The sequence below is a fragment of the Antedon mediterranea genome, chromosome 3, assembly GCF_964355755.1.
Source record: "Antedon mediterranea chromosome 3, ecAntMedi1.1, whole genome shotgun sequence".
Classification (NCBI taxonomy): domain Eukaryota; kingdom Metazoa; phylum Echinodermata; class Crinoidea; order Comatulida; family Antedonidae; genus Antedon; species Antedon mediterranea.
The window spans coordinates 4,979,061-5,001,064 of record NC_092672.1 but is presented as its reverse complement, the minus strand read 5'-3'; the positions used below and the strand labels follow the sequence as shown (position 1 = coordinate 5,001,064).

General features: G+C 30.8%; 1 protein-coding gene across 4 annotated transcripts in view; it reads right to left on the bottom strand.

Moving 5' to 3' along the window:
- LOC140044633 (autism susceptibility gene 2 protein-like) overlaps nucleotides 1–22,004 on the bottom strand; it is a 141,946-nt gene that overhangs the window by 103,292 nt on the left and 16,650 nt on the right. For all 4 annotated transcript variants that reach the window (XM_072089226.1, XM_072089227.1, XM_072089229.1 and 1 more), the window contains exon 2: nucleotides 2,656–2,772. In XM_072089226.1, the coding sequence (XP_071945327.1) occupies nucleotides 2,656–2,772 (117 nt within the window). The remainder of the gene's footprint in view (nucleotides 1–2,655; nucleotides 2,773–22,004) is intronic.

Sequence of the window (22,004 nt, the reverse complement as noted above, 5' to 3'; positions counted from 1 at the left end):
TTTTTGCAAAATTGTAAACAAATAACTGAATTCTTTTTTTTTAAATTTTAAATTAAACATTTCTAAATTGCTTTTAAGCTCTTAAGAGTTTGTACTTCAATTATTATCATAATATTACTCAATTTTCATATTTGAAAATGAAGAAAATTAAGAAAAAGGCTTATTAGTACAATACTAAATATAGCTAGCAGTTCAATATATCTGATTAGATTGCAAATGTACACGACTGAACATCTACACTATCATATTACAAAAATAATGACTAATTAATGGTGTGGATTTATCTTATAAAAGAGGATGTATAAATAACTTGTTAAAAATAATGAATATCTACGAATGTTAATATTCTAATATAGTAGATTGATGAGAATGTTTGAAATTCAATGACATTGCTTCGTAGAACCTTTTATCAAATGTTTTTCTGTGAAACTTGATCTAAGTCTCGAAGAAGATGATATTAATTCATTTCAAGTTTATGGAACACCACTTTGTTTATACAATCCCTGAATCGTTTTTATTGAAGCAATATATATTGATAATATAAAGATGGCTGTAAGATTTCAGATCTGGTATCTAAATTGATTATGAATTAAGAAATCTAAATCTTGGGAAACATTTAGCTTGGAGTTCATACTTCATAAACATAAAACAAGGGTAACTCCAAAATAATATTGAAAATTCTACGTTTTAAAAATAAATTATCAAAATGCTAAATAATTAAATCAGAGAATTGTGTTTAAAATAGTTAGTTTCCTAGCTATACTTTGTAAGGTTGAAAATTGTTACAAAAGAAGAACAACTCTTTGCAACTAAAGCACTCTCTACACTATCAAACTAGTTTGACAAAAAAGTGTGATGTGCCCAAATATGGTAGTGATATGCCCAAATATGGTGGTATGATGTGACATCATCATATCTATATATGGGCACATCACATTTTTTTATCACATAAAGTTTGATATTGTAGACAGAGCTTTAACCTTGTACTAAAACTTGGATCCATTACAGAAAAATAGCAGCCAAAGTGCTTAATACAAGTAATGCATGCATTCTCGTGAGCAATGCTCTTATGTTAGATACTGTAATGTAAGCATGAAAACTAAAGGTCTAAATTCTCACAAATGGTGTAAATTCACAATATAGAACAACATAGTATGAAACCATGCAATGCCTCATTACCTCCGGACAGCACGATAAATCGCTCAATATCCCACTAAAAGTATCACATAACCTCAGTCCGCATTTTCATGTTTTTACAGACATTAAACATAAAGTTAAGTAGAAATCTAAGTATCAGATCATGTATTTTTTTTCTAGGAAATTTCAAAATAAACTTAAACACTGACACCATAATAATTTCATGACAATAAATTGAACTAGCATTTGAGAGACATGGATTCTAAACCTGTTTGTGTCTTGTTGCTTATCCTTTACTCTCATTGTCTTGTCCTTCGGATGGGACACAAAGCTGGTGATATCATATACAATGCACATGTACTCAATTTATCTATGCTGGATATTAAAACTATATACCATTTTATGCATAGGGATGTTCTCATTTTCAAATTGTGACACTCTCCAAGTAGATACGGTTGTCGGTTTATTCAGGTATCGAAGCGAGGCATGAAATAGGCTAATAATACAGTTTTAATAATAAAATGTAATACTTTTTTATATTCACGATCGATTCTAACTTTTTTATAGCACATTTTCAGATGACAATCAAACTCAATTGCCCCCACATGACCAACTTTTTATATACTTTAATCAATTGTTATGGGCATGTCTCACAAAATATAAATAATACAGTATAAATTAAGTCCCTTTAATGTGCAATATTTGTTCAGACTTTTAATGCGTGTATCTCACAGGAACACAGCAGGGAATTAATTAAATTTATTCCATTAAAGGGAAAGTTAAAGATAGTTTTATGAGTAGAGATGCTCTATGAGGAGTTATTAGTTAATGGTTGATTTTATGGTTATCACATGAGAAGTGCTTCTAGTTTCTACTACTAAAACACTTTAAAGAGACCATATCCCAATGATTCAGCAACCTAATATTTGTAAAACTATTTTTAGGGACATTTTGGTTGAGAGTTTATCTTCTCAAAGATGACTTGCCATAAGCTGGCTTGCCAGACGTTGTCTTGCCAACTATTTATTAGTGCTAGTTTAGTTTTTAAATTTAATAGCCCGCATTGTCTAGTAAGTTGGTGCTAATTATTTACTTGCCATGAGTTGAGTGGCTGGGTTCAAATCCCGTCACATTTCATGATTTTTTCTAAGACAAAATTACAACTCCACTCCCAAAGACTTGTAATAAGACTTTGTTTATGTAGAGCATCTTGTGTATATGTTTGTCTTGTGAACGTCTGAGGGTCCCTGATGATCAGCAATTGCTGGATGGATCATCCTCATTAAATATGGTGAAAAAAACAAACAAACAAACAACATTTGTTGACTAGATTGTGGTGTACTTAATAATAAGTTCATTCTTATATAGCACATATGCAGCCTCTTAATGTACTGTACATTGAAGCAAAACATGAAATGACAAAATTGTTATATTAATGAAAAAGATTGTTGTAAAAGAAGTGTCTTCAGCTTGGTCTTACACCTAGATGGCAGCAGACACAACAACAAACACAAATACCTTTTTAAGAGTCGGTTGTTTCTTGCGTCCTTTGTGTTCTCTCTCCCGTTCTCTGTCAATGTTCGTTCCATCTTCTAAAGTTTGCCTAAGTTTGCGTGGTTTTACAACTTGACCAGTCTGAAACAGATAAATGTAAAAAAAATTATAGACTTACAATATGAAATACATGAATGCAATTTAAGCAAAGGCTATTGTTGTTTTATCCAGATAAGCTAGACACGAAATAGACATAATATATAACTTACTGTACATCATAAAACATTGTGATAAAATAAAAATTATTCCTAAACACATTCGTACAAATATAAAAACATCAACAATAATTCAATGTTTAAAAAAGTGGTGTGGTTTGTGGACTATATCATCTCTGGAGAAGGATGCTCAATAAAGATTCTACGTTTTCAATTATAATGTATCTCGCTCTTATGGAAAATAGGTTATTTTGTGTTTATCCAGGTAAGCTAGGCACAAAATCAACATTGAAAGATGTAAGGTATAATCTGTTCTTTTACTTTTATCTAAAGTAGTAGTACTGTACTACTAGTACAGATAGTAAATGAACTGCCCTCAACCTTTCCCTGCAAAAACAAATTTACTGCAAAGTTAATCAACGCACCACATTAACACATATTGCTCATTAGCGAGAAAGTCATGCATGCAACGACTATGCGCTTTTTTTCCAACATGTAACATAGCCTATATTTTACTGCACAATGACATCAACAAATTTATCATCAAATCCTGATGAGACACAATAGAATTGCAATTTGAGATTACAGCGTAAACACAATGATCACTAGATATAAATAAATTCAATACAATTAAATTTGATATTTTGCAGAAAAATTAATAGCTCAAAAATGTTATTACATTCAAAATATAGAAACATAGGATAATTTTGTTGATAAAACGATTGTCAAGGTGTCACAGTGATAGCTAACACTTGATTTTAATATTGTAAATCAAGATTCGGATTAAGGAGGTTTTATTGCAATACATAATTTTCTCATATTTATTGGTGTTATGTTAGAAAAACTGAAGGGGGCGACAAACTTAGTATAGATAAAAACATTTTATAAACCCATGTTTATCCTGTCTGAATTCTGCTTTTTAGAAGGTTTATTTCTGTAATAATACATAATTACATTTGATTAGTTACTAGAATGCGCAACGCACATCTGGTAAACATTGAAATGCCAATTGTACGATGTATGTTGTGATGTGTCAAACCCGTTAAAAATGCATCAATTCTGTTGAAACGCTTCAAATTTGTTAAAGCCCCATTCCCTACGTTTTTTAGATCTAATTTAAGATCACAAACTATATTTAATGTAAAAATAATACTATTTGGTCCTATTGCGATAACTTTTTTCGTCTTTAAACGGTTAAAAATGTGAAAAATAAATCGATTCTAATAATTATAGCGGCCCGCTATAAATCCCAAAATGCATTGCGCGCGGATTGATATTTTTGTTTTTCACCTGTAATTCGCCCACTTTCGATCGATCGTGAAGCCCAAAACAAATGGAAGACTCCTAACTTTTCAGCTAAAATACCGGGTTTTCCCCAATTTGTATCAACGGAGTCTGGCAAAAATAGAAAGACAATTAATGCAGCAACTATACAACGTCAGGCTAGGTATATAGCTAGCGTACGATGTTCGTACGTTATCGATGTTTACCAGCTAGGCCTACAAAACTAAGCCTAGCTAGGCTAGGCCTAAGACCGTCCACGAGAGGTCGATCGCCGCGAGCTACTTAGGTAGTGCATTGTTTCTCACTTTTTATCATAATTTACCATAAAACGTACATTTAAGACAAGGAATGACATGGTTTAATGTTTTTAAAGTGATATATATGTATTATTTTCCAAAAAACGTCCAAAATTGCAGGGAAAGGGTCTTTAACATTATCATGTACATTACAACTCCCTAAATAGTTAACTTGGAGGAGGTAGGAATGTAATATGATATGGATCGATAGTGTACTATGCAGGGGTATGAAGAGAAAATTATGTTGAGTTATAGGTGGGCGAAAATCTACAATTTTTTACCAAAATACATCAGTAATTTAGATCTTAATAATCTTCAGCACAACAGGAGCCAAGTTTACTATAGTTTGGCTCATTAGAGATCACAAAGCATTGATTTTAATCTATACTTTGAAAATAATACTCAATATTTAAATTATAATTTATTTACTGCATTAGATACATGTAATGATTAATACAGAAACGTAATTCAGGTGAGTTCACACACACATCCACACTAATGAAGTTTTGCAGACAACATACTTCTTGGAACTAATTTATTTAATAGTAAAATTATACTGTCAAATAGATATTGAACTAGTGAATAATATTAATATCTAATCTAATCAATAATGATAAAAAATTTAATTAAATATGTAAATAAAATGGAATACACAATGAAGAATGCTCTGCCAATGTTGTATTGTTAGTTGAAAAAAAAAAGTAGTGTTAAACTATAGAGGGCAGCATTATATTTTAATCTAAAACCAGAATTGTTTTTTTGAAAAATGACGGGAAAATGGAAATGCATTACTAACTAAAATCAAAGAACTGTAGGCCTGTCTGTCTGTCCACTTTTTCCTCATGGTAGGAACTGGAGATATAAAGCTCTGTCTACACTACCAAACTAGTTTGACAAAAAAGTGTGATATTTTCGTCACATAAAGTTTAATAGTTTAGACAGAAGTTTATACAATTTAAAAAATAAATTGAAAATAAATACACACACACTGACAGTACTTTTAACTTTGTCATTAAACAGTTACAATTGATTGGATCTAAAGGAGTATTTTTGTACAGAAAGTGCATTTAAATATGGTAATTATGAAATAATATTTTGGCAGTTACAAACCAATCTCACTTTATTGAATAATAATCAAAATACAATAATCTTATTAATCAAATCTATTAGAGCACTTACGTCAAAGATATTATTATAGTTGTACCTTAACATTATCTAATAAAAACACTATAAAGTATTACAACAAAGTCCATTGACTATTGCATTGTACTGTGCTTTAGTATTAATATAAGATTGATAACTTTAATTCATTGACGTATAACATGCATTACAACACCAAATCATAAACACCAAATCATAAACACCAAATCATAAACACCAAATCATAAACACCAAATCATAAACACTAAATCATAAACACCAAATCATAAACACCAAATCATAAACACCAAATCATAAACACCAAATCATAAACACCAAATCATAAACACCAAATCATAAACACCAAATAACCGAATGTTGCTTTACGAACAAAATTCAATGACAAATACATAGAATAACTACTAAAATAATGTATTATTAATAAACTATACCAAAACTAATTTGTTTAGGTTTCAAGGGTTAAATTCTTTCCTAAAAAAATCATTCAGAAAATCAATAACATATTGTTAGACTATAATGATAATTAAAACATTTGTATAATCATAAAAATCTGATTAATCAAATATAAATATAGAAGCTGCAAAAGTTAATTTAAAATCTAATATTATTATTAATATCTAAAATAACAATTCTTAGAATCAAATTTAATTAATGTGTCATAAATTTTGATTAATTGATTTTTTCCCAGAAATAATCATATCGAATCGAAATTAAGGACCATGTAATAATTATTTTACTGCAGTAATGACATTGTGTTTATTCTGTAACCATATTCAATTCAGCAAGCTTTTTTGGTGAATTTATCACACAGTTTATTTTAGTAATTGTCTCATAAACTAACACAAACCATCATATGTTTATAAACAATGTACTTTTACTGTTACAGTACCAACACATACTAGAATAATTTTGACAAGGTTCTTTATACCTTTAAGGCCTGTCTACACTTTCAAACTAGTTTGACAAAAAAAATGTGATGTGCCTATATATGGACATGATGATGTCATATCACTACCATATTTGGGCACATTACACTTTTTTTGTCAAACTAGTTTGATAGTATATCAGAGCTTTAGATCCAATTCATTTCCAAAAATTAATTTATACAGCACTTGAAAGAAATATTATACATAAAATACATCAGTTACTTTCTTGCAATCAATTAAAAACAATTTTCTTTTTGACTGAATTTTTGAAAATAGATTATCTTATTACTGTATTTCTATATATTGCTTAAAATATAAACTCTGGATATTGTACACTGTAGTACTGTAAATTATACAAATTAATTAAATTAAAAAATATCACAAAAATAATGTGATTTAAAATAATAAGCTACTCAATTTGTGGTGAGGCCTCACATGTACCACTGGCTTGTTGTGTCAGCTATTTATATTTATCCATACATTGTGCCATACTCTCTTACTTTGATTTATTAGACTGATGATAGCCATTTGAGATAAACATACTGATATCAAAATACCTCACAAGATAAATGCAATTACTATATGTAGAATAATAAGTCTGTTTCTGTCTTTATACATCAGGTCTGTTTCTACAGGCAATTTAATTAGTTATCAATGATTGTAAATTAATTAAAAACACTGGTTGTAATAAAATGATAATCAACCTGTTTGTGTATTGGATAGAGTTGAGTCTATCAGTATCAGAGGGTCTGTTTCTGCGAATTACGTTTCTGCTGCATAGCGCCGAATAAACCATTTATTTCAAAGATGTAATTTAAGACGAAATTATTTCTGCTCAAATACTGCTTAAAAAAAACCTATTTAATTTGTAGTTGGCCGTTAACAATAACGTTAATATTACCCAAAATGCAATGCAATCCGGTTGTCAAAAGACACTAAAAACTGTCAATCAAATAAGCGTTATCTTGCTTGCATAACCGATAACCAACCTGTTAAATGGCGTTCTTTTTAACAATTATTTTTAGGCTGTTATGTTATTGAAAATTTGACCTGTTCCTACTGCCAAGAAATTGGGATTATTTTATTCAAACGGTGATTTTACCGGTTATTTTTTCGCAGCATAAACAGGACCAGAGTTACTTTTGTAACTCTTTGATCCTGTTCACACGTATCAGTCTTGCGCCATACGTGTGAATGCAACCTTTGGGTGGTTTAGCTTGTTCAGGGAATTCAAATGTAAAAATAATTAGGCCAAGCCAAAACTGTATATAAAAAGGGTGATATAGAAAGTACACTATCAAATTTTATCTATGACAAAAATGTCTGAGAAAAAAACCCTAGTCATTAAAATGACATATTATTGATATGATCAACTGCTGTTTCTTTCCTTGACCTTTGAACCCAAAAGTATCAATAGGTACTTGAGAGTGAGATAGATTTGAGGATTAAGTGCCAATGATAGCAATCACTACCCTGTATATCAACAGCTTTCATGTACAGTAGTTGCTATATTCAAGTACACAATAATAATAATAATACTACTAATCAACTTTTTATGCGTTCTATTTCTATTTTAAGGTCTCACATTCACACTGGGATTTATTAAAATTAGCAATTACTATATCAACAGCATTTCATGTGCAGTAGTTGCTATATTCAAGTACACAGTAATAATAACAATCGTTCCATTTCTAGTTTAAGGTCTCATTCACACCGGGATTTATTAATATTAGCAATCACTATATCAACAGCTTTCGTAACAGTAGTTGCTATATTCAAGTACACAATGATAATAATCATTTTATTTCTATTCTAAGGTCTCATTCACACTGGGATTTATTAATATTAGCAATCACTATATCAACATCTTTCGTAACAGTAGTTGCTATATTCAAGTACACAATGATAATAATCGTTCTATTTCTATTCTAAGGTCTCATTCACACTGGGATTTATTAATATTAGCAATCACTATATCAACAGCTTTTCATGTACAGTAGTTGCTATATTCATGTACCGGTACACAATAATAACAATAATCGTTCTATTTCTATTCTAAGGTCTCATTCGCACTGCGATTTATTAGACGGCGCATGCTCATGTTAAATTTTGGAAATTACAATGCAAAATATAGGACATTGTTAATAAAGTTATTTAGGCACATTATTTTACAATTTTTATTAGGCCTATGGTCCATCATATTTCAAAATCCTGGATCTGCTACTGACTTTTTGGTCAAACTATAATTATGAACAGCGGTCAGTTCAAAGAAAAAGATAATAAACATTCTGTAAATTAAGTGTTAATTATTAATTAGACTCATACAGTACCTGTTAATCAAAATCTTCTTTATGTTTTCAAATATAAAATTGACTGTACATTTTTTCTAAGGACCAAGCTGTAAGCGGTCACTATGTCTGGTCACTTTCCTTAAATTTCAGTTTAATTTTCAGTTACCATGCCCAGATTGGGCATCATACCCATACTAAACTTGAAATTATAAGCTAATTAAAAACTTAAATGACCTATTGACCTACAGTATCGCACGCATTCAATCGAATAAGGATTTCCTCTTTACAAAACCAGAAGCCAATTTCTTGCAGTCAATCTTTTATTTTCATATGGCATGATTTTTCCTTTTTTTTCCAAAGCTAAGTAAACAATAAAAAAGAAAGAAACTAAACAAATATAATTAAGCAATTCCGGCCTGGAGGTTAGCACATTCTTTTGAGGCAATGATGCATGTAATAGGTAAATTACTTACAGTCATTAACAGTTATAACATAGGCTAACTAGTAAATAAATAAAAGATACAGCTAAAATTTGTTCTCAAAAAGACGCCCAGAATTATGAACTTCTACTGTATATCAGGAGAGCGGAAATTTATTCACAGTGTTAATAATCAAACATAAAATCAGTACTTATTAAAACTATATTTCTTATTCAAATTCTCAATTTCCATGCAATTTTTTAGGGGTTAAATGACATTTTTTTTTTAAATTAATGGGTAGATTTTGTGCATGTTTTATCCTACACACCGTACCCCTACCTCCGTCTGTTTGTTTCATAATTTGTCTGTTTCTGAAAAAACGAAATCATGAATTAATGATTTATGCCAATTTAAAATATATGGAGATAGATCAATCATGTACATAGCAGGCTCATTTCCGAAAGAACATTTTTATTTTTCAAACAAATGTTCATAGTTAGCTGCTGGGATTAGACCCGAAGTGGGATTATACCCGAGGATATACAGTATAATGTATTATGTCGCTAAAAATTAAATTTGAATCAGTAAAACCATAAAAGCTCCAATGGTCTAATGGTAGGACGTCCACATATCTAGCAGAATGTTCCGTGTTCATATCTAGGTTGGGGCAGCATTTTCTCACATTCCTCTTCTTTACCATTTATAAATTAATTAACTTTCAGTTTATCATCACTGGGCGGTTTAGAATTACTTCTGTGTCTGTGAATTTATAAATAATTATGTCGTTCCGATTTTTGTGAGTACATTCTTTTCATATTACACAAATTTATTTGATAAACTACTCAGTTACATTAAATTATTCTTAGCTATATCGCTGTTATTTTTATTCAAGTGAATTTACTCTGTTATTTCAGTGTATTTCTTCCTCTCTTGTGTATAATAAATGAACAGCATTCATCAGTGCAAATATCCAGAGTAAAGAAGACTGATGAATTCCACGGTAAAGGAGATTGATGAATTCAATTTTGAACTTGAAATCGGGTTTTTGCAATAGTTGATAATCAGGAATGGACTTTGCATTTGAACTAATGTACACTATGTGCATGTTTCTATGAATAACATTATTCAACTAGTTTAATGTACAGGTAGTTGAAATGCATATTTTGTTATAATGCTAAAATTAAATGCTTTTTTCTCAAAAAAAATATTTTTTGTTTGACAAACAAAATGTGATGTACTCATATATGGAAGTGATATGCCCAAATATGGTAGTGATATGACATCATCATGTCCATACAGGTATATAAGCACATCACATTTTTTTGACACATTAAGTTTGATAGTGTAGGAAGAGCTTTACTCATACCTCAAATTATGGTTACAAATTACAAATCTTTGAATATTTCATTAATTGATATTTTTTAGTTAATAATCATTCTATTTATATTCTAAGGTCTTATTCGCACTGCGATTTATTAGACAGCCCGAGCTCATGTTAAATTTTAGGAATTACAATGCAAAAGATAGGACATTGGTAATAAATTTAATAGCACATTAAGTTTGATAGTGTAGGCAGAGCAATACTCATTTTTTTTTTTTCAAATTACAAATCTTTGAATATTTCATTAATTGATATTTTTTATTTATGGTAATTGTCGCATTTCTACTGATCAATATTAGAAAATTTATGGAAATCATTTATTAATTTAAAATAATGTTTTCTTTTGTACAAATTTTAGCATACAGTTGTAATGAAAACAGTTCTGTGTGAAGTCCCTTATTAAAGGCACTTGGGGATAGTTGCAAGCCACGCCTACAATATTGTACTTAACAATGAAATCTTGCATTTAGCTGCTAGCCACGCCTATAATATTACACTATAATTTAAACGTTACAAAATCTCAATTCCTTGTTACTAGACACACATGTCATATTAAACTAACAAATGATTGTATAAATTTTTGGCGTAGTTTAATTTAGAAAACTCAGATAAAATAGCAGTTGAATATTAAATAATCTTGAATATGTGCGCTCTTATGTTTGCATGGCTTACAGTAGTAGTGAGGTTTACAGTAAACAATGTGAATCACATGGTGTCATACTGCAAACCTATCTTTACTAATTTGTTACTAAACAAGTCAAAATTAACTGTATCAATTTGCCATTTAGCAAGGTGCTTTTCTGAACAGTTGTGAAAACACACCATTAAAATGAAATTAAATACAAACTGTACTAATTAATTTAAATGTTAAAATCAATATTTGTATATATCAACCTTGGATGTTAATAAAAAATTAAACTGTTTACATTATTATGTAATTCATAGTACGTCCTTGTACATCCTTGATGGACAACACCCTTAAGTGCAGCAAAGCTAGTTACTATATCACTAGTTAAAAGGGTGTTACTATCCCACAGATTTGGATGACTCATTTCAACGAAGCAGCCTCGAGAGGAACCAACCGACAAAATCGTTTGTATACCCTAGGGGAGCTCCTGATTCAATTACAATGTATTTTATGTGAAACGTAGACCAGGTGAGATCGTTTAAGGCTGCCCAGCCATTTCACAGATTCTACAGTATGCTCAATTTATAGCTAAAAGAAAATACCGGTAATAGAAATACAGTACGTTTAGGCCTATACTTTTTCATTGTTATGTACAGTAGTCTAGTTGCCAAAAATGTACCAATATTTTTTATTAAAAGCAGTTTCTGCTGCACAAGATAACTGAATAATAGTAATGTACAAATAAATTTCCCCCAATTTCTTTGTAGTAGAAACGGGACAAATTTGTATAACCGGTTTAATCAGTGTGAAAACGATTGGGGGTTAGAAGAACGCTGTGCAACTTTTAGCTGCAACGCAAAATAACGGTAAAATTAATTGACAGCTGCAGTATCTTGAAAGTTTAACCGTCTGATCGCATTTAATTTTAGGTAATGTTAACGTTTTTGTCAACGACCGAACAACCTCTAAATTAAACGGTTATTTGGGCACACAAATTTAGCAGAAATGCGATTGGTCTAAAAATTATATATTTACTATAAACAGCTAATTCGTGGCTATACAGTAGAAAGAGGCTCTGTGAACCAATTTACGTGTGTTCACACATAATAGAGTAGAAAAAAATCATGTAAACATAGCTTTAACAGAATGTGTGCGGAATGCAATGATAAAAATTCTTTTGTAATACAATACTCTCTTTCATATAATAACTTTGAACTGTTTATTTAGAACAAGTTTATGTAATAATTGACAATATAATATATTTGCCAAATATAACGTGACTAAATTCTACATAACAAATTTTCCGATTCTATGAACAAAAATATTGAAATACTGTACATATCAGTAATGTAATGTAATAAATTTATTGGGTAATGGCTAACTTGGCAGATATATTCAACTTTATTTATTCAACGTTTTTTTGTTGTTACTTTTGGAGTACGGAACCTGAACTCTTGTTATAGTGATTAGGTTCACTTTTAGGTTCCTGCCTACTCCCTTAGTTTCTGTGTTTTGTTTGTTTGTAACTGGTTTTTGGCAATAAATAATAATAATAATAATAATAATAATAATAATAATCTTTATGATTATTGCAAAATGAATCATATTATTAATTAACTTAGACTATTAATATAATATGTAACAATATGATGCATGTAGTTAGTAGACAAAACTTAATGAATATTAAATATAAATTATGTAATGTATACTAATAATGTAATATGATGTATTCATGTTGATGAATATTAAAGTAAGGAAGATGAGCACTAGAAATTTCCTCTTAACTTTTACACATTCCAATTGCTAATAAACGCAAAATAATTTACATAATTATCAATCTGTAACAATACCTGTACAAATAAAATGAATATTCATTAGGTAATGCAGATTTGCACATATTTTATGCTAAACAGGCAGAGAGAATGGTGAGTAGCGTGATAGATTCTGTGTGGACTATTACTGCAGCAAGACAGCGATAAAAAAGCCAAGCATTGATCAGGCTCGTCTGCCAGTTGCTGAAAGTAGCCAAATTGACTAGCTACTACATGGCACAAATATTAAACATTCATTCCCAGCTAGCACGATTTTCTAACTAGTTAGGGTCTTAATAGAAACAATAATTATAAATAGGAATTGTTTTTGTAGCTCAAGGCATATGATTCAAAGCCATTGGTTATTTATTATTCTATCTTTTAAGATTACTATTACTCTTATTGTACAGGTTAAAATGCATTGTCATACATCATATAACTACCAATGTAACATGGCTTACGAGATAATATTGTTAATAGGAAAGAAAGATAAAAACCAAACAATAACAATTATATCAAACACATTTTAACTACCAAAATTAACGTACAAGAAGTATCTATGTTTAAAAGAATATTTTGTAATAAAAATTCTCTGCATTCTATTTTATAAACTCACGGATTTATCGCTGTATACAGAAAGGCTGTAAAAAGCTTTGCTTTGCTTATTTCTAACTAGCAAGACAAAGTGATAGTACAGGTGTACTACACGTATAGGGAGCAGCTTTTGCATCAGGAAAATAAACAAAAGGGACGGTAATTATCAGAAAAATTGTGTACACACGGACGTGGTGGGCGTGATTGAGTTCCTGTGTTTTTAGCCAGAATATGAAGTTTTAATTTAGTTCAAAACAAATAACTGTAAAAATACTACCACATGCATTCTCTTTGTACTGATCAACCAATTTTTATTTTTGAAAAATTACGTAAAATTTCGCTCCGACTATCGAATGTTAAATCGACCAAATACAGTCAAGATAATAATGAACAGAGCCGAGTATAATGGACTTATACGCATGCGCAGATTAATATTTCCTTTTGTCTAGCATCATCTTTCGTCTACTGTCACGACGTGAAAACTTGCTTAGCACCAATGATAGTGATAGCTGATGCGTTTAAATGTACTAGATCACTTGACATCATTGGTCAGCTTGGGTTGTCTGTACATCCTTTCATTATGTCCTAGTGTGAACAAAGCTTTAGTAAAACCTAATTTCTAGCTAAATCAATATTTACTGGATAGATTGATTATCATTTGTCAGTTAAGCCAAACTTAAGTTCAAGACCTGAGACTAGAAACCTTATATAGCCCTGATAAAAGATAAATTATCAAACTTTTCATTACAACATTTAATATTTATATTACATTTTAATAATTATGCAAGGTTACATGCTAAATACTCTTATCTATAGAATCAACATTGTATTGTAAATTTAAACACACAAACACAAATGTAAACTATTGAGTGATGAATTTCTCAACATCTAAATTTGAATAAAGTGCAGAATACGGAATCTAAAAATAGTAGTTAATATTCAGATACCATGGAAACCAAAAACAATATTGTTGTTTAATAATAGTAGAATTAGAACGGCAATTATGCAAACAAATAAGTATTCACATTCAAAGACATTTGAATTCTTGTAGGCCTAAACTCCTCCTGTCTGTCAAAACAAATTAGGTTATTAAAAACATTTTTGTGGCAATTGTCTTTGCATTGCTAAATCTAGGTTTAACAATTTAATATACTTTGTATCAAAATCCCTTTTAAATCAAATAGACATGTCTATTTGCTTTATTTTATAAACATATTTTTATAAAAAATATTATTGCTGTTTTAAATGTTTGTGCCACCCGATCTAAAGACTGAAATATTTATTTCATTTTGTTCTTTAATAAAATCAAAATCTATTCCTGCCTAAATTTGTCACATTTTTTTGTGAGTTCAAACTGCCTTTTCTTATAAAATGTATTTCACTCTTTAATTACTTTTACTTACATACAAGAAAAAAATTATGATAATAACAAAATTGATATATAAAGTCTCTTAGTGAATGTTTGATTTGCCAGCTGTTTTCAATTTAGAAAGGAAATTTAATTTAATAGCTGCATAACTGTTAGGCCGAGTCTTGTTGCCTACTTCATTCATATTTACCATTTCTTAAGTAATTCTATGGCATTATTTATTTAAAGGAGAATGTACTTAAATTATAAAAAATGAAGGTGTAGTTTAAGATCTCTTCCAACTCTGTCTCTCTCCCTTATGAACATTATGATCATGTATGGGTTTACCTCACTTTTGCTGGGAGGCAAGATTTTACACCATTCTTTTAAAGTAATTCTATGGCATTATATTTAAAGGAGAATGTACAAATTATAGTTATACAAAATGAAGGAATAATTTAAGACCTTCTTCATTCCTTCTCAGTATGATCATGATATGGGTTTACTTTGCTGGGAGAGGCAGGCAAGATTTTAAATAGGTTAAATTTAAAAACCAATCTAGCTTAATTTACACCTAATAAGACCTATCAAGCATAGTGTAATGTCACTAAAGCAAGTGTTTTTTGGGGGCCTGTTCAGACCTAAAGAGCTATTTTGTAGGGTCTGTTTGGACCTAAAGAGTTATGTTTTGGGGCCTGTTCAGACCTAAAGAGTTATGTTTTGGGGCCTGTTCAGACCTAAAGAGTTATGTTTTGGGGCCTATTCAGACTTAAAGAGTTATGTTTTGGGGCCTGTTCAGACCTAAAGAGTTATGTTTCACATTGTAAAGCGCTGTACAACTTCATACATCTGAACTTGGAAAAGATTACTACTAGATGCAATGATACTGACCTCTAATTCGTTATGACGAGAGGTCAAGGTATATAAGTACCACCAGATTACGGTACTACGAATGATACAAAGTGTGCATCAACATTTTCAATAAGAAGCTAATCACAAACCAATGAAATTGATTGCTGCAATAAGAGTTTCCTAATGACATTGCAATTTAATAGTGTTATAACATTAATTATTATTAAAAATATGACTTTACTGTACTTTTACAATAAAAAATTATAATATTAAACATACCGTATAAACACTATATTTGTACTGTATGTGAATTCCTGGATAACAACAACAACTACTACTTTAAAGTCGTCTTTTTTTTTTGCAGTGGGACTAAACACAGTAATCCAATACTCCATGGATTAGCAACACAATTTACATTATAATTATTGCAATAAACACAGCAATATATCACATTCGCAAAGATCAAATGGCTCACGTAGAGGATGGGGGATTAACAGTTTGAAATAAACAGCAATATCTAGTTGATATATTACAGTAATCCTTAAGGTTTCACGCTATTTTCGTATACTGTAGTAGGTCTACGAAAAGCAGGTCACAAATCGTTCCACTTTAACTTTCATAAGCAGATCAACTTTGAACTTAAAAATCAATTATATTACATAACTATCAGTCTTCCAGAAGCTACTTAAATGTACAAGATTATTATTATCTACATTAGACTATCAACCCTCATACTCGATAAATTACTAATCAAATGTACGGTAGTGTATACAGTTCATAATTCAATTCAAATATTCTTTATTCATCATCAATCATGAAAATATACAACAATATATGAGAACATAAAAAAAGATGAAAAGGAAACACATAAAAACTCAAAAGAGCTTGATTAATTGTGTCCCCCTACTTCCCTAAGTAGCCTAAAAACTAAAACATAAATAATAAAAAAAGCTAAATCCTGCAACAAGTATCATTTTAAAATTATTTGTAAAATGATAAATGTTCTTCTTCGTTCCAGTATAGTTTCAATTTAAACATTTTTCAAATTTTTGTTTTGTTAAAATTCATTTCTGATTTACAGACAATGAAAATAACGACTGTATACAATGGGTAATATGAATTCAGCATACATTTTTGGGATACCTCTAATAAGGGGACACTTTCCTGTGTACAACAAGTGATGGAAAATATTATTAAACACTGTTTTAACACATCGCGGTAATCTTAACAAGAAAACAGCTGAATTGATTGTACACTCATTTGTCACTTCTAAAATTGACATTGGTAATGCCTTGTTGTTTGGCATACCAAAATCTCAAATACAACGTTTGCAGCGCTTGCAAAATATGGCAGCTAGAATTGTAACTTATACAAAATCAAACGCTCACATAACTCCTGTCCTGATGGATTTGCATTGGTTGCCTGTTCAACAACGTATTAAGTACAAACTTGCGTTGTTTGTATTCAAGATCCTAAATGACAGTGCTCCTGCTTATTTATCTGACCTTGTGGATCGTTACGAATCATCCCGCAGAGGCCTACGATCATTGTCACAAAACCTTCTTCAAGAGCGTAGAGCGAAAAATCAGTGGGGTCAGAGATCTTTTTACGTTGCGGCCGCAAGTGTATGGAACAGCTTACCAGCAACAGTTAAATGCTCAACTAGTCTAAACAGTTTCAAGACCAACCTAAAGACGTCACTATTCGCTGATGTTCTCGCACGTTGTTAATGCACAAAGCGCCATGAGCGCCACATGGGTGGAGGATACCGGCGCTATATAAGTTTTCATTTATTATTATTATTATTATACTGTACAGAGGACACTAGGCCTATAATATAAAGCTTGGTTCCCACTAGAGATGCAACATACGGATGTAACATTATTATTATTTGACCAATCACAAGCGATGAAATATTCAAGCTATCAATTTTCATTGGTCAACTCTCTTTAGTTGCGTCTACGTTCTTGCATTGCGTCTCTATTGATAACCAAGCTTTATTGGACACCAAGTTCGGTCCCGTAGCATGTTTCCTTATAATTGTCAGAAATTTAGCGTTCCAACAACGTAATCAATTTTTTTAAATGTCATTTTGCTGATTATTTAATATATGTCCTGTCCTGAGCTACCAAGAAATTAGGGGTAATTTATTCACATGGTTATTAACTGGTTATTAGTTCAGACTATAATACTCTTGTAACGAAATATCTTCTTCATAGTCTTGAAAGAATTTTTAAGAGATGAAAAAATGTTTGACAAAACAGCATGTACAATGTAGATTTCAACATGCATACTGTAAGCCTTTAAAATGGCCAGCTGGCATATTTCTCCTGCAGGTTATTTAATTTACAATGCAAAAATATTACCATTTCCAAAAGGAAAGACATGATTTCAGTTGACAGGCTGCAAATCAATAAAGGTCTTGATGGCAGCAATGATCATTAGTGAAATAAAGATAATGAATAACAATATTAAAGATGTTAATAATTATAGACAAAATGAATAATGATAATTATCATAGACAAGGATGATTTTCCAACAATGATGATACTTGATAGTAATAGTATACTGTTGATAATAAAATAATGGTATTTATAATATTCATGATAATAATTATACTTTTGATGATATTTATGATAATAATGATGATGATACTTTTGATGATATGATATTTATGATAATGATGATGATACTTTTGATGATAAATGATATTTATGATGATAATGATGATGGCACTTTTGATGATATGATAGTTATGATAATGAAGATGATGATAATGATAATGATGAAAATGATACTGTAATAATTAAATAATATATATGATATTTATAAGGTGAAGATAACATACACAAAATAGAAGTTGTGTTTGACAGTATGGTAGTCTGTTGAGTGCTGCTTACCTGGATAAATCAATATTTTAGCCCTGATTTCTCCATTGTGTTGGTAAGGGCTAATGTTAGTTTATCCAAGTACAGTAAAGATAGGCACAAAAAAATAATACAAAACTAGGAAAAATAAGAAATAATTGATAAACACCATGATGACTATAATGAAGATAAGGAAATAGATCATGATAATGATTATGTTGACATTGACAACATCAATAATCATAACAAAATCAACAACTGTGATGCTTTCACTTATGACTATATCATTTTCTTTACACACAAAGCAGGTCTACATACAAACGACATGAGATTATTTGAAACGTTTGTTTGACAATTAATCTTACATCGAGCAAAGCAGGATAACGGCGTAATAGAACACCACTAGTAATTGTACATTGGATCAGGTATCTGGGAGATGAGTTGGGAGGTGGTCGTAAAAAACGTGTTCAACTTGACGCACTTCACACAAACACTATAATCAAGTTGATAGCGCAATATAGCTATCAATAGTTGTAACCAAACAGATTTTATTACCAGCATGATATAATGTGTCCGCGATGAAATACTAATACTCTACTGTAATGTACTAAAATAACACTACCTGTATATGGCTTTAAAAAAAAAACATACAGTTTACAGTCTATGTACTGAAGCTACTGACAAGCCTATCCCAAATCTGGAGTAATTTTTAATGCAAAAATAGCACTGTGGATTTTGATCCTCACATTTTGTTTACGGGGATAGGCTACTGTATTCGAAAGTGAATATCCTACTGTATGTCCTTATATATACAATGACATACAGTAGAACCTGTCCTTTGGGAGATCCTTATTAAGGGGACACTTCCTAGTGAAACATACGAGAAAAAGATACATGTTTAAACACTATAGTCAAACCCTATAACAGAAATCCCTATTAAGGGGACACTTCCCAGTGAAACATACGAGAAAAAGATACATGTTTAAACACTATAGTCAAACCCTATAACAGAAATCCCTATTAAGGGGACACTTCCCAGTGAAACATACGAGAAAAAGATACATGTTTAAACACTATAGTCAAACCCTATAACAGAAATCCCTATTAAGGGGACACTTCCCAGTGAAACATACGAGGGAAAGTATACATGTTTAAACACTATAGTCAAACCCTATAACAGAAATCCCTATTAAGGGGGCACTTCCCAGTGAAACATACGAGAAAAAGATACATGTTTAAACACTATAGTAAACCCTATAACAGAAATCCCTATTAAGGGGACACTTCCCAGTGAAACATACGAGAAAAAGATACATGTTTAAACACTATAGTCAAACCCTATAACAGAAATCCCTATTAAGGGGACACTTCCCAGTGAAACATACGAGAAAAAGATACATGTTTAAACACTATAGTCAAACCCTATAACAGAAATCCCTATTAAGGGGACACTTCCCAGTGAAACATACGAGGGAAAGTATACATGTTTAAACACTATAGTCAAACCCTATAACAGAAATCCCTATTAAGGGGGCACTTCCCATTGAAACATACGAGAAAAAGATACATGTTTAAACACTATAGTAAACCCTATAACAGAAATCCCTATTAAGGGGACACTTCCTAGTGAAACATACGAGGAAAAGTATACATGTTTAAACACTATAGTCAAACCCTATAACAGAAACCCCTATTAAGGGGACACTTCCCAGTGAAACATACGAGGGAAAGTATACATGTTTAAACACTATAGTCAACCCCTATAACAGAAACCCCTATTAAAGGGACACTTCCCAGTGAAACATACGAGGGAAAGTATACATGTTTAAACACTATAGTCAACCCCTATAACAGAAACCCCTATTAAGGGGGCACTTCCCAGTGAAACATACGAGGAAAAGTATACATGTTTAAACACTATAGTCAAACCCTATAACAGAAACCCCTATTAAGGGGACACTTCCCAGTGAAACATACGAGGGAAAGTATACATGTTTAAACACTATAGTCAAACCCTATAACAGAAATCCCTATTAAGGGGACACTTCCTAGTGAAACATACGAGGAAAAGTATACATGTTTAAACACTATAGTCAAACCCTATAACAGAAACCCCTATTAAGGGGACACTTCCCAGTGAAACATACGAGGGAAAGTATACATGTTTAAACACTATAGTCAACCCCTATAACAGAAACCCCTATTAAAGGGACACTTCCCAGTGAAACATACGAGGGAAAGTATACATGTTTAAACACTATAGTCAAACCCTATAACAGAAACCCCTATTAAGGGGACACTTCCTAGTGAAACATACGAGGAAAAGTATACATTCTTAAACACTATAGTCAAACCCTATAACAGAAATCCCTATTAAGGGGACACTTCCCAGTGAAACATACGAGGGAAAGTATCATGTTTAAACACTATAGTCAACCCCTATAACAGAAACCCCTATTAAGGGGACACTTCCTAGTGAAACATACGAGGAAAAGATACATGTTTAAACACTATAGTCAAACCCTATAACAGAAACCCCTATTAAGGGGACATTTTTTTGGGTACCCAAATGTTTCTTAATTAATTAATTCAGTACAGAAAGTCAAAGCCAATTTGAAGTACAGTATCTACGGTATACGTGCATAGTTGGTCCAAAAACACGGTCAAATGTTTAATGACCTCTATTGTACAATTTTATCATTCATGATGTTTACATTACAGAATAAGTTGATTCAATAACTAAATGTAAACAGTAACATACAATTCCTAAATAGTATTTTTTCTGCTAACATACGTTTTATTCTCCAGATCTTCAGTATTTTAAATAAATTTTAGATAAATAATTAATCAGTTTTTCTAAACCTTAATTTGTTTAGTTTTCAGTGATTTCAAGCATGTGTTCAAAGTATGTTCAGATAATAAAAGCGAGTATTTTTACATACTCTGTATTAAGTATTTTTCCATACGCATAGTGTATGCGTAGTGAGATTTCTGAAAAATGCACAATCAAGAGAATAAACATATTGCAATTGATGTTACACTCAGTACAAGTAGAATCATTTTGTTGACCATAAAGTCCTCAAGGTTTTCAATTTTAATTTCCTGGCTTTTTATACAAAAACAAGGAAAAAACTTGATGAAAAAGTTATTCATAAATGGCATGGTACAAATATAGATGCTGTTAGATTAATTTGAATAATTTTCAATAATTATATTTTCCATTCAATATAATTAATTATATTCTATCAGTACCATTTATACCACTGAAAAAAATGTTTTTTTCGTGCCTGAAATAAATTC